The 14,910-nt window shown below is 38.6% G+C and overlaps 1 protein-coding gene across 1 annotated transcript in view; it reads right to left on the bottom strand.

Annotated features, from left to right (window-relative positions):
- hecw1a (HECT, C2 and WW domain containing E3 ubiquitin protein ligase 1a) overlaps positions 1-14,910 on the bottom strand; it is a 115,693-nt gene that overhangs the window by 29,314 nt on the left and 71,469 nt on the right. Inside the window, exon 12 of the mRNA XM_030079257.1 lies at positions 6,425-6,523. Within this exon, the coding sequence (XP_029935117.1) occupies positions 6,425-6,523 (99 nt within the window). The remainder of the gene's footprint in view (positions 1-6,424; positions 6,524-14,910) is intronic.

The following is a 14,910-nucleotide window of genomic DNA, read 5'->3' as shown; positions in this document are numbered from 1 at the left end:
ATGAATGGATGTACAAATACATGCTGTTACAGACTCCAGTTAGGTCTACTTCTTGTTACTTTTTGTTGGGTGGGGGATTTTGGCTGGTGAAAATGCAGTGTGGCTAGTGAGCCAAACAGTTAATGTCAAGCCCTGATCATGTGACAGAATGTGATTAGGCCAGGAGCACATGAGGGAACACAAGATGTTAAAGAGAATGGCATTTCTTATTCAGAGGGGAATTGCAAAAGAAAGGGGGCAGATTAGAAGACAACATCAGGAAGCCCTTTTCAGTGATAACTAGGATGTGACCAAAGTGGGGTTTTGAAGGTTGACACTGACACAGATACTTCAATCAAGACAGACTAGGGTTATACATTCAAAGCTTTACTGGATCAAATCATTGACCCAAAAATAGTGAAAACCCTCAGGGGCTGTAAATACATGTCAGCACCAGGAGTGGATCCCAACCCCTTATTTTATATCTCGTTGTCTCCTTACTCCATCGTCCTCCAACTCGTGACCTAGAAATCGATTCCTGCCTGCAATAATTAAGGACGTCTCCATTCATTAAACGGCGATGAAGAGGTAGGGAGAAAGGAGAGAGGACGCTTTGAGTGTTGGCCTGAGAGAGGAAACACAAATGCGGCGATGGAAAGAGTACTAGAAATTGCTACTTAAGTAGGAATGCTGTTTTTGCTGATATTTTACTTAAGTAGTCCTGTAAAAATACTTAACTATAAGTAAAAAGTAGACCTTTTAAAATGTACTCAGAGTAAATGTGACTTTTTGGAAACAGTAACTTTGTTAGGTTAGGTGTCTTTCCATGTCTAAAGGAGAACAACTTTTTTCTCAATTGTTTTAATTGGAAATTGCAAAGATAAAGTCTGTAAAATAAAGCCAGATTACTCCACCATATTTATCGAGACCCAATCAAATTTGTACTTTGCAATGGATGGGATTTAAAATCTACCTAAGTGCAATGCCTAAGCCAAAATGTGCTTCAGTTTTTCCACCTAAACCTAACACTTCCCGAACCTTAACCAAATGGTTTTGTTGCCTAAGTCTCTTTCTCCAGTTTTGGTGGCAAAGGTAACAAAACTGGCTAAAATGCCACCCACCATGATATACAGGATATGTTGTTTAGGGTTAGGGTTAGGAGAGTAGACATTGCTTTCGCATCCAGGGAATAAATGTTATTAACCAGCAAACAAACAAATTCACCCACTAGTGTTCCAAATCAGTGAAAATGTTAACATAGAGATGATTTGGCCATATTTCACAGCATTTTCTGTGTCACTGTAATAGTGTTCAACTATTTATCTATGATGTTTATTACAGTTAACATCAAGTTAACATTAGTTAGTTAACATTAGGTCCAAGCCCTTTTGAGATAGGCCTGCACTCTGCAGATGGGATTGGGTGTAGACCTTTATTTAGAAAACCTTGAGACTTTTAAAAAGTGAAAAGTGAAAAGAAATAGCTCTTCTATCAGATTTCATGTATAGTCTGGTAGAGGAAATGAAGAAATGAATATTAGATTTGTGCTCAGAGTCAACCCAGAATTGTATTTTTGTCAAATAGTGTATTATGTCAAAGCGTCTGAGACAACTTTAAGACAACTTGACACTAGCTGGCTTTCTATCCACCTATTTTTATTTGAATCCACAAATTCACATAAAAGTTCATGTACTTGGTGAGGTGAATAAGTTGGCAAATTAATTAATTACAACAAAAGTGACAGTGGAGGAGAATACCCTGCTCTGTGACATGTGTCTGGACAGCCCAGCACATCCGCTTTGAGTGGTGTGTGGTGCCATGGGTTGTCCCCGATTAATCCCTATTAATTTCTCATAGAACTGACAGAGAACCACAATACTTATTCTAGTAATACTGATCTAATGTAGGCAAACAGTGCAGTGAGAACAATATCCCTTGCTGAACTGGACTATATGCATGGTGCAGCAGCGAGGAAGGCATCCTGTGGCAGGTCTACGGCATGGCACTGGCACAACAGCAGCAAAATAACCACTCTTCACACAACAAGGAAGCTATTCAGTCTCTCCAATCTTCTATTTGGCTGTCAGCATTTGATTGTATAGGATTAAAGCGCCCTTTTCAGGATAATTTGCATAACGAAACCTGCATGAATTTGCATTTCCTTTTGCCAGATATTCAAAATGTGCTTAAAATATGTGAGGCATTTTAGCTGGTAGCACAGCTACTAAATCTCTCATCAAACAAATATATTAGTCTCCCACTACTGATAAAGAGGAGAGTAGAATGTAACAAAAATGGAAGCTAAGGGTCCCACCCCGATGCTAATTTTAATTAAATGTGGTGTTGGTTACTACTGAACTACATTTTCTTCTGTCTTTTATGTTTACTGCCTTCTCTCCTTCTTCCTTCCTCATTGCCTGCATTTCTGCCTTAATACCAGTTTCTCTTTCTCTTTCTCTCTCTCACACCTCTTTTCTACCATGCCTCAGTCTACTGCATCAGGCATTGTGATGGCATGCAGTATGTATAAGACAAAAAACTTGATGTTCAATATTTCATTTAAGAACAACAGTAACATCTGCCACCACTGATGAAAAATGCTGCCGGCTGCTTGGAGACAAAGGTGGAATTTTCCCAACTTTTCCTTCAGCTGATACTGTGAAGACAGATCTTTGCCAAATCTGGAGAAGGCTGGTGAAAGGGACTGAGCAATTTACATTTGTTGCTTGGCTCTTTTGCTTCCCCTTACATTTAAGATAAAGTAAAGAATAATTAAGAACTTTCTCCTTTCCATTTTGTTGTCCAGGGGGTTAAGATAAAAACTGCTGCTTTTGTTAGGTTATTCCAATCCCCTTTTTGGCTTCCTATTCATTTACAGGGGGAATCATGTTTAATAATTGAGGCAAATATATTCCACTTTGAAATTACATGAAATATTGAAAATGAGCAGTTACATAATGTTTAATGGAATTTTTTTTTTGTTGTTGTTTTGTATCAATATACTGTAGGTGGATTAAATCTAGCTGATCAAAATCCTCACTTGAATGAGAAGGCAGTTTGCCATTGTGATTGACTGACATCCCATGATGCCGACTGGTTATTGTAGGCCATAATGAGAATGTGCAAAACAGCGACCATGGCAGCTCTCTCAGTTCTTACTGAGCACTAGTTCTTTCTGGCAGGAGGAGGAAGATGGAGAGTTTCCCCTCAGGGGCAGAAAAACTCTCAAACTCTCTTAGCTGTCACACCGCTCTGTCCACATGAACACACACACACACACACACACACACACACTTAGACTGCATGAGTGTTTTTTTTTTTAATATTATTTTAGAAAGTGCTCCCTCTGACAACACAGGCATAGGCTTAGTAAATCAGTGCTTATCATTGGCCAAGGTTTTCTAGCTCCTCTCTGCCTCATCCACTTCATCCAGATACAGGTGCTTTGGCTCACGTTTTAGTTGATGGGTCGCTTTAGTCATGACAATGATTTATTGCTCACCTAATGCTCATCTAGTTAAGTTAAACAAATTACACTACATAGAAATTGCTACATTATGCAGTTGGAATGGGATGACTTTGATTTTGATGTTGGGTTTCCTGTCAGTGAAAGTGGCTGTAGTGATGTATACATACTTGAGTAATCATGGATGTTTGTTGGGTGGGTGTTAATGTTGCCCCGATTCATTCTTATACTGCATCTCTTCGTCGCCTCCTCCGCTAGCATCTCTCATAGGAAGGACTATGATATGAGGAGAGGAGGCAAGTGGAGGAATCCTGATGCAAAGTTAATGAATGGGAAGGACTCAAGGAATAAGATTAAAGTCTCCTTAAAATTAAAGGACTACTTCACACATTTTACTTAATAGCCTTTAACCCAGACCTACCACCTCCAATGAATAACTTAGTGTTAAAAAAAAAAAAAAAAAAAACTGGCGGAAGAAACGGTTGGACCAGCTTTTTAGAGCTCTTTTACGGTAATACCATGTACTCATTCCAAGGCCCCAAGAACAAGTGCTTGCTGCCAAATTCACACTTTTACCACTACCTCAAGTGAGAAATTTTATCCTCAAGAGTATTTCAGCTCCAGCTTCTTTTTGGGGACAAATCACACATAGCTAATTTCTAATGAATTCAGTTCTTTTATGTATTGCACTTTTTGCCTTTGGCTCCACCAGTAGAGCACATACCACATACCATTAAAGCAAAATTGAGCTTTGTACTAGCCCTGGGTTGTATAGATACCTGGGTGTTATATGAGTTCACATGGTGGCTCATTAGTTGCTCTGTGCCCCCCTGCACTGCTAATCCACAATGCTGGATTTCTATCTCTCCATTCACTTCCATAGCACGACAATAACTGGTCTCAAAGTAACACTGAAAAAAGTGACAGCATAAAAAAACAGGTCCAGGTACCTATACAAGGGTTTTTCCCAATAGAAGACAAAATGAACTTAATCAGTTAGGTCCTGGTACCTGTTTCATGAAGAAATTAAATTTCTCTTTTCTTGTTATTTTTCTATTTAAACTGAAAGTAGACTGGGCAGGCAGGAAACCTGCACATGGTAGCCTTATACTACAAAGAAATGACTGATAATACAAATAACTGCAATTAGATGAAAAAAATGGGTAGCGGATCTCATTTTTTTAATATAGTTATATTAGCACAATCTGCTTTGTTTTGATTGTTCATTTTTATGCTAAAAGTATTATTTGAGGAGCTGTTTTGCTGAACAACCAAACTTCTATTCAAGTTCAGCGGCCAGGGTTCCCTGGGGCTCTTTTGCTGCCATCTATCTCTCTGTCTAATCAAGCAAACATTTGTATGCTTTGTATGCTATGCAAAACTTGAGTAAAATATATTTTAAAAGAATAAAGAAAACACAAATTAAGGGCTCTTAATAATTACTTAAGGGACAAATATACCACACTCACATACTGCCATTTGCTTTGACTCTTGTGGGAAACTAAGGACTTTAATAGACCCATTCATATACGGCTCAATTAAAATTTGTACCTCAATGGGAAGCCCATACTTCAGAGAAAACTATAATCTTATATACATAATGCAACTTTCTGCTACCAAGGTAGTGATTTTCTAAGTGTACAGACAGTCTAATCTATCACCAGTAACTGGTGAACTGGGATTGGGATGCTATTTTTATTTGGCTGGGATTGGCTACTACACAGTGGAGGCCCAGATGTCAGCAGGACACTACAAACCACAGAATGATGGAGAAAATGAAAAAGCTCTGGGCTGTAAGGAAGCAATTAAGTGAAGAGCCTGTAAGAAACAAGTACTGGTGATCATCAGTGATAAGGTGCTAAAGGATAATTCCAGCATTACTGGAGTTTTTACTAATTTCCTACATTTGGTCAATGTTTTAATCACTGTGCATCATTTTCCAGTACTTTTGTTATCTGATGAGAGGTTTGAAATTCTTTGCCATCTTTGTTGTTTTTCAAAGCACATGGATGTTGTACTGAATGTTATAAAGTAAGAAAGTCATGTAGATATTCATAATCAGTGATGTTGCTCTATTTAAGTGCACAACATTTAAATGCACATGGAGCATTTGTTGAGTTCTTTACTTATGTTATCACAAATGTTTCCAACAATATTTAAACCCAGAGAAATCTGTAATTTCAATCAGGCTTTCATTTGGCCAGCTGTTAATGATGTCATAACCCCTTTACCCCCTCTAGTGCTGCTATAGCTTCCAGGAAAACATGGGAAACACCACATGATACATCAGAGAGAGAGGACAAATCTTGGCAAACTAACTAGCTAGCCTCTCTATTGTTTACTATTGCTTGTATTGCTCACTCTACTATAATTGCAAAATGCGCAAATATGCAGGTGCACCAAACAACCAAAAATATTATGGGACAAGAAGAGAGGTAAAACAAGGGTAAATACTGGTGTGGCAATTCCAAGATGAAGAGAGGTTCATGACAAGCTAGGAATACAAAGAGACATCAATTTTGCATATGCTCTACTAGTCAGGTAAGCAATGAATACAACAACTCCCATGAGCCTACGCTACTCCACAATGTCATCAAACTCCATCTTTTGTTAATATTTTGATTGAGAGACCCCTAGTGGCAGAAATTATAAATCAGGTACCCTTAATGTGGTGAAACCATTCAATCCCAAGTCATGATCAAGCCATGAACCAACAGCAACAGCAGCTTGTACACCTCAGCTTAGATGGGTACACATGGAGTAAGAATGAAATACTGATGGGAAAGAGAGAAGAGGTGGAATACATTTAGAAGGAAAAGATACATGACGCATGCACATGAATGAAACACACACACACACACACACACACACACACACACACACACACACACACACACACACACACACAAAACCATGCTCAAAGCAACCAAGCGATTTGCATGAGACTCCAGAGTAAGACTGGGAAGTGTTGGTTCTTACTTGGAGGTAAGGCTTGGTCAGTGGCGGCAGGGAAATGGTTTAGGTCATGGCTTGGTCTCAGGACTGGAACATGGCCAACAGGAGGGGGGAGGCCTGGGCCTACAGGACATCAGAGAAACACAGTATGGGACTAATCACCAAAAGGCTGAGGACATACTGTAGAACTTAACAGACTGTGAAAAAACTGGACATAATAAACTTAAGCTGCACTCAAGTTACAAGAAGGACTTAGGATATTCACTAGGTAAGATTACACAACCAGAGCACACTGAAATGTTTTGGTTGACAGGCTGGGCATGCTATATGCTATACAATCATTGTCTCGATGGATCGAATTTAAATTATGTTGATTTGAATGAATTGCACTAATGTCGCCCTGAATCACGTTAGCTGAATTGTTCTATTCTTGATTCTTAAAAAAACATACCAATCTTGCAAAGGGTAAATACTACAATGCACAACTTGCTGCATGGACCCATATGTTCTATTCCACCAAGCACTAAGCCCAACAACAAAGCAGCATGGCTAATAAAAGCCACAGTATTTACAGCCCTGCCCATCCAAAGTTTGACAACATTTGTGCACTGTGCATGATTTGCAAAAGGGAAATAAAGAACCCCTTTGGACACACAACTGATCTATCCTGCCACAGAACATAGCCTGCAGTTCTTTAGTAAAAAGAGAATTTCCCAGATGTATGAAGATGTTAAAGAAGAAGTGAAGAGATTGCTCTGTGAGGCTGACCAAGTGGCATCACAAATGACAGGTGGACAAGCTGCTCCATACTGGAGTGTGTTACCATTACTGCATTTATCAAGACTAGACCATGGAGAATGACAAATCGTCCCAAAAAATCAAAATCGTTCTCAAATTTAACTGTGCACTAGTAAGTCATTATATGAATTGATGTTAATCCAAAGATTCACACCCCTACGAAGAGGATGACACCAAAGGTCTATCCTTGGAAGAAAACTTTAGGAAGGTGCTATTTATATAACACCTTCATCCTGCACAGATCTGTTTTAAACTGGCATATCAAAATAAAAGTCTCACTTCAGCATACTTGTTGATGGAATTTTTTTTTTCACTAATTGGTCATGGTCTGTATTGGAGTTGTTAGACTACAAGACTAACAAATCAAAAAACATCTTGCATGCTCCTACTGATGTTACCCCTCTAATTTCTCAGGCTGCCCTACAGTCCTCCAGTTCAGGGGTCCACAAACTTTTTTTCCACAAAATATTTTGTGAAGTGAAATAAAGTTCTCAGTAAAGCCAAAGAAGTCTAATGCATGGTCACGACATGCCTTTTCTGTTTGAAGGGTTTCATAGCTGCACTAGAGATCAAGTTTCCAGCATCATCACAAAGAGGTTTTTTGGTTTTAAAACAAGTCTTTGTGACACTGAAACACATCATGCTGTTGACTTTGCTGGAGGACCATGGTCTTCACTGACTACTGCCCGTTCAAATTTGATCAACTGACCAGTGATCTAGAACTATACTAACACTTACACTAGAACTTATACAATGAAATGATTTGTTCTGACTACCATGAGCTGAGTCAGACCTTGAAAATCACGGTAATGCCAAATTGCTGGTTATTATTGGCCTAAAAGTTGTGTATTGTATTCTCAGCCTAAACCACAGCTGCAGTAGATTGCCCAATTTTATGATGACTGCAAACATGAAGGCTTTATTTGGAGCCATCTCTTCTGAAAATAGCTGTTAGGTAACTTTCTATCCAGTAAAAGAACAGATGAAAAATGCATTTATATAAATAGCTGTGAAGATCTGCCTGGAGTGGAGTGGCAGTGGACAATTCATGGGGGAATGGCTGATTGTGTACAAAATGTTGACACTAAGTTCTGAGAGGAACTGAAAGATTTTTCCTACTTTTGCACATTGCATCTTTCTTTCATATATTTGATTTAACATCACATCAGATCATTTCAAACAAACAGTATCCATCTTCATTCAAGATTAGATATGATGAACAACTATATTTGTGGCTCTTAAACCAACATGTTACTTTTCATAAAACATCAGAAAAGACACAGTCATGTAATAAAATATAAATGAATCAAAAACAAGCTGCTACATGCTTAAACCGGCTGCTATGAATTATGAAAAATGCTTCAAATACTGAGTATATGAGCACAGCAGCTCAAGCAGGCTTTGATTAACACGAGAAATCTTTGTACTTCCCTTGTATTTTTCTTTAAGCAAACAGACATGAAACCAACAAATCAGAAAAAAATATTCCACAGACAAAATGTGCTTTAGTGTCTATGTACAACTACAATCACACTGCAAAAGCAAAAGTGAGAGAAAGACAGAATGAAGAAAAGCAAAAGAAACATCAGAGTAATAATGCACAAAAATGAAGAAAGTGTTCTCATGGTTCATTGGCTGTACTGGAAAGAGGGATGCAGCCACCTCTGGAGCCAATTAGAAAATACATAAAAAGAAGTTAAAACTTTCCATGAAATTCCAAGTTGAAAAATCAATAAGGCACACACTGATGTTCTTGAGGCAGACATCCCTGCTCTACATTGTAGAGCAGGGATGGATAAGATTTCATGTCATTCAATGTGTGGTGTGGGAGATGATAACTATGCAACCACCTGAAGCCAAGGGAGGGGCTTTTTCATTTAGCCTTCTGAATCCTGAAATTACCTTGATTCCTTTCAAAAATTGCTATCATTGCCTCTGAAAAAACATTTTCTAAAATTTGACTTTTTTCACAGGCACACACTCCCAATTTTTAAAAAACTTTAACAAAATGTATTGCATTGTAATGTATAATGTATATTGTTCAGTAGGTTAAATAAAACCCTCCAAAATGTCTGTCTATGGTTTCAGAGGCTTAAATGTTTATAGCTCCTCTCTTGGGCTACAGTGAGATACACCATGTTTTATTTATTTATTTATTTTTTATCTGCTGCCCTGGGACAGCAGATGGAAATTCCTTGAAAACATCTTTTTTGTATTTATACAAGGTCCCTGATGAAATAAGTTTACGAGATGCTGTGTGTGTGTTAGTCCTGGCAGTGGCTGCAGAGGACAGCAGGATGGTGTATTTGCTCTGTGCAATTCTCTGGACATCAGTTCTCCATGGCCATCTCAGCTGTCAGCCACCTTCAAACAAACAGCACTGTCCAGCCCCATTACACTTCTGGCAGCCATAGCCTGCTAAAAGCTGAAACCTGTCACTCATAGGATAGACTCACTGTCTCTGTCAGTGCATTTACAAGCACATCAAAGCCTGTTAACATTTGGGATACTCAAGTACTGCACCTTTTTAGTTGGCTGCTGCAAAACTAAACAAAAATGTTTTTTTGAAGACCTTTGCTGATACTCTTGGATTAAAGCTGTTGCCAGATGGTATTACATGCCAACATCTATATCGTATGGTAATATAGTATCTTTAACCATTTACAAGCTGGAAGATGTATCTCATATATCACTGATTCTTGGGAATTTGGGTAAAACAGGTTTTAATTTTGAAAAAAAAAAAGTGCGTTAAATTACAAAATCTGAAGGTATATCGTTATAGGCCAAGGTCTTGGCTGTACAGCAATGTAACAGTGCAACCTCCTCATTTTGCATTTTTTTTCATAAAATAGGCGTTTTTCCAGTTATTACGCTAATTTGTTTTTGTCAACACCATCACCGTAATGTTTTTTTTAATTTGAAAAACATATTTTTGTATTAAAAGAGACTATTACTTTAATAACTCAACAGCAACAAAGAAACATATTGTACGTACAGTACAGGCCAAAAGTTTGGACACACCTTCTCATTCAATGCATTTTCTTTATTTTCATGACTATTTACATTGTAGATTCTCACTGAAGGAATCAAAACTATGAATGAACACATGTGGAGTTATGTACTTAACAAAAAAAGGTGAAATAACTGAAAACATGTTTTATATTCTAGTTTCTTCAAAATAGCCACCCTTTGCTCTGATTACTGCTTTGCACACTCTTGGCATTCTCTCGATGAGCTTCAAGAGGAAGTCACCTGAAATGGTTTTCACTTGACAGGTGTGCCTTATCAGGGTTAATTAGTGGAATTTCTTGCTTTATCAATGGGGTTGGGACCATCAGTTGTGTTGTGCAGAAGTCAGGTTACTACACAGCCGACAGCCCTATTGGACAACTGTTAAAATTCATATTATGGCAAGAACCAAACAGCTAACTAAAGAAAAACGAGTGGCCATCATTACTTTAAGAAATGAAGGTCAGTCAGTCCGGAAAATTGCAAAAACTTTAAATGTGTCCCCAAGTGGAGTCGCAAAAATCATCAAGCACTACAACAAAACTGGCACACATGAGGACCGACCCAGGAAAGGAAGACCAAGAGTCACCTCTGCTTCTGAGGACAAGTTCATCCGAGTCACCAGCTTCAGAAATCGCAAGTTAACAGCAGCTCAGATGAGAGACCAGATAAATGCCACACAGAGTTCTAGCAGCAGACCCATCTCTAGAACAACTGTTAAGAGGAGACTGCGCCAATCAGGCCTTCATGGTCAAATAGCTGCTGGGAAACCACTGCTAAGGAGAAGCAACAAGCAGAAGAGATTTGTTTGGGCCAAGAAACACAAGGAATGGACATTAGACCAGTGGAAATCTGTGCTTTGGTCTGATGAGTCCAAATTTGAGATCTTTGGTTCCAACCGCCGTGTCTTTGTGAGACGCAGAAAAGGTGAACGGATGGATTCCACATGCCTGGTTCCCACTGTGAAGCATGGAGGAGGAGGTGTGATGGTGTGGGGGTGTTTTGCTGGTGACACTGTTGGGGATTTATTCAAAATTGAAGGCACACTGAACCAGCATGGCTACCACAGCATCCTGCAGCGACATGCCATCCCATCTGGTTTGCGTTTAGTTGGACGATCATTTATTTTTCAACAGGACAATGACCCCAAACACACCTCCAGGCTGTGTAAGGGCTATTTGACCAAGAAGGAGAGTGATGGAGTGCTGCGGCAGATGACCTGGCCTCCATAGTCACCAGACCTGAACCCGATCGAGATGGTTTGGGGTGAGCTGGACCGCAGAGTGAAGGCAAAGGGGCCAACAAGTGCTAAACACCTCTGGGAACTCCTTCAAGACTGTTGGAAAACCATTTCAGGTGACTACCTCTTGAAGCTCATCGAGAGAATGCCAAGAGTGTGCAAAGCAGTAATCAGAGCAAAGGGTGGCTATTTTGAAGAAACTAGAATATAAAACATGTTTTCAGTTATTTCACCTTTTTTTGTTAAGTACATAACTCCACATGTGTTCTTTCATAGTTTTGATTCCTTCAGTTAGAATCTACAATGTAAATAGTCATGAAAATAAAGAAAACGCATTCAATGAGAAGGTGTGTCCAAACTTTTGGCCTGTACTGTATATTCATTTAAAACAAATATAACTGCCTCTGACGGTGGTGACACTAATCTGACGGTGGTGACAGTGGCCTCATTAAAACATACAATTCCAAAATTTATACCACTCAAGTCAATGGCTTCTTGCTTAACAACTTTATTTAACTATTTGGTACAAAAAATAAGAATCCTGAGCACTGTTATAAGCATTTTTCAGACTTCAGTCATCACCGTCAGACAGAAAACCTGACGGTGGTGACGTCTGACGGTGGTGACAAAAACCTGCTCTTTCACATGATAAGCATGAGTTGTTCACATTAGCCAGCTTGTTTTCACCCTGTTGCTACCTGCATCAGACCTCTTCTTAAAAAGTATACAGTATACAGTTTTTTAAATAAATATCTGACGGTGGTGACGAATATGTGGGACACATTTTGAGCAACCACAAAATAATAGTAAATATTGTTCAAATTATTCAATGAAATTATTATTTTTTGTTTTTTTAATCAAGTTGAAATGATTATCTCCTATCTGAGGACAACTGGTTTTGTAGGCCATGGGCCAACATATAATCATTAAATTAATAAAAATTTAAAAATAAACCTATAAAAGAACCTTACAAATGTGCAAAGGACCCCCTGATTATACCCTTGATTCTTTTTATTCACTAAAATGTTGTTAATTTCCAACAGAAATAGCATTTTTCTTAGTGGGACAAGATTTTGCCAAAGTTTCAAAAATCAGTGATATGCATACAAACCTGTATAATCCAAATAACAAGAATCCAACCAAACAACACACTATAACAGGGGTATGAGCTACTATTTGAAATGCTGTATACTGTATGTAAAGACTCTGTAGAGACTGTGCAATACTTCACTGACATGTAAAGACTGCTATAATTTCAGCTTATTTCTTAGTGCTAAAATGAAAAGAGATGGAAAGACAGGGTTCTTTACAAACAAGCTTGCAATGAGTCTGGCATTTTGCTGACTGCATCTCAGAAGAGGGGCTTCAATTCTTTTCTGCAAGGTTGTGTGTGTGTGTGTGTGTGTGTGTGTGTGTGTGTGTGTGTGTGTGTGTGACCCACTTTTCTGTCATTGCTAATGAGAGTCACCATGTAGAACAGGAGCAACTGAAGGTCAGAGTGAGAGGTAGATTTGAATGAGAAACAAAAGCTGCTTCATGTACAGTAAAATTACTATTACTGCTATGTTTTACTTTCTTATTTTTTTTGTCTGGTTGTGGTCTAGCTAGTTCACTGGCCTTGTTAGCTATATGGGTACATAGTTATCCACCACAGAGATGGAGGTAGATTAAATGAGTGTTCTATTTTTTTTATTTAACAATTTGAGTAGATTAAGGCAGTTATTTTTAAGAATGATAGCCCGGGGCAGTCAACCTAAATGTTTAGCATTTGTAGCAACAATTTAGAAACAAGACAATGGCTGCTTCTTAAAGCTTGCGCTGCAGCTGAGGAAGGACGCTGCCTTGGTAGCACTGCATTACAGTGGCTGTGAAGGTTTCTCTTTCAAAATGGATGTGTTGTGCCACCAGAGAAATACATCTGCAGAAATGTTTCCATCTCACTGCAGCAAGCGATGGACAATGTACTTGTGCGTGCCTGTAGTGGGGTTTCAACCTTGTATAAATGTCTCTGGCATCACAAATATACAATAGAAATACATATTCAAGGAGCTATTTTACACAGAATTTATTTAGGGGCGGCTGTGCTATCCCTGATTTCCTTTTTTAATAAAAAGGACATCTGCTAATAAAAAGGACATCTGCAGGAAAGGATACAGCTAACCTGTCCTTCAAAATCCGCCGGATGAAGGCTGCATTTCTCAGCTGTATTTGAGGGATCCTTCCAATTGGAGCGGCCTTCAATGACAGCAATGCAGCTGAGAAATGCCGCCTACCTCGGCTGCAGCTTTGAGGAACAGCCAATAGTGTGCACATCCAACCCCAGTTTTGAGTGTCATGTGACTAATTAATGTGTGAGGTCAAACTCTGCCTGTCTATAAAAGCCTGTCTCATCTTCACATGAGTTTGCCTTAACAAGACCCTACAGGTCAAAACACTGCATAAATAAATAAGTAGGAGCTTGACCTTTTCAGTGTGTGTATAGTGTGTTGACTTTTTTCATTAGTAGCAGTATCCAGGACTCAGTAACCATGAGAACAAGATAGTACAACTACTACAAAACAGCTGCAGGGGGGAAAGACATAATATTACACTGCAAAGGAGTGAACAATCCCTTTAAAATGGCTTAACTGGTTGATAATCAACACATCCTACGCTCTTATGAAGAAAAGTAAATGAGAAACACCTTCACTTTCCTGCAATGCATATGTACGCATGTACACAAAAACAATCACACACACACACACACACACACACACACACACACACACACACACACACACACACACACACACACACACATTCAAACTCACTCACACCAAGCAGCTCATGCAAAAAGAAGCCTGGTAACATTGTAACATTTTCCAGGGACAAGCAGGTATTACTGATTTCCCTTGAGCCCCCTTGTTTGTCTGACCTCCTAACACTACTGTGACCCTGTGTCACCTCAGAGTGACCTCTAAGCCCCCTGACAAATGGTTGAATGTGTGTGTGTGTGTGTGTGTGTGTGTAAGATATATCAATGTCTTTTCTTTCCTTAGATTTAGTGTTCCATATCACTGTCAGTGTTGCACCAGTAATCCTACTTCTTCCTATCATATTTTATTCTATCGTACTGCACTGTACTCCACTGTATTCTATTCTATTGTGCTATATTCCCTTCTGTTTAGGGCTGCAAGTAATTATCTACATTGTCATTTATCAATTATTTTTTTAACCCTAACACTTTAGGGCTATTTTTTTTTTTTTTTAAATTAGCAAATATCTATCTATCTATCTATCTATCTATCTATCTATATGTGTATGTATGTATATATATATATATATATATATATACACACACATATATATATATATAGATATATACAGTACAGGCCAAAAGTTTGGACACACCTTCTCATTCAATACGTTTTCTTTATTTTCATGACTATTTACATTGTAGATTCTCACTGAAGGAATCAAAACT

This window comes from Myripristis murdjan, chromosome 20 (genome assembly GCF_902150065.1).
Source record: "Myripristis murdjan chromosome 20, fMyrMur1.1, whole genome shotgun sequence".
NCBI lineage: Eukaryota > Metazoa > Chordata > Actinopteri > Holocentriformes > Holocentridae > Myripristis > Myripristis murdjan.
Note: the sequence above shows the minus strand (reverse complement) of the source record. Positions and strands in the feature narration are given on the sequence as shown.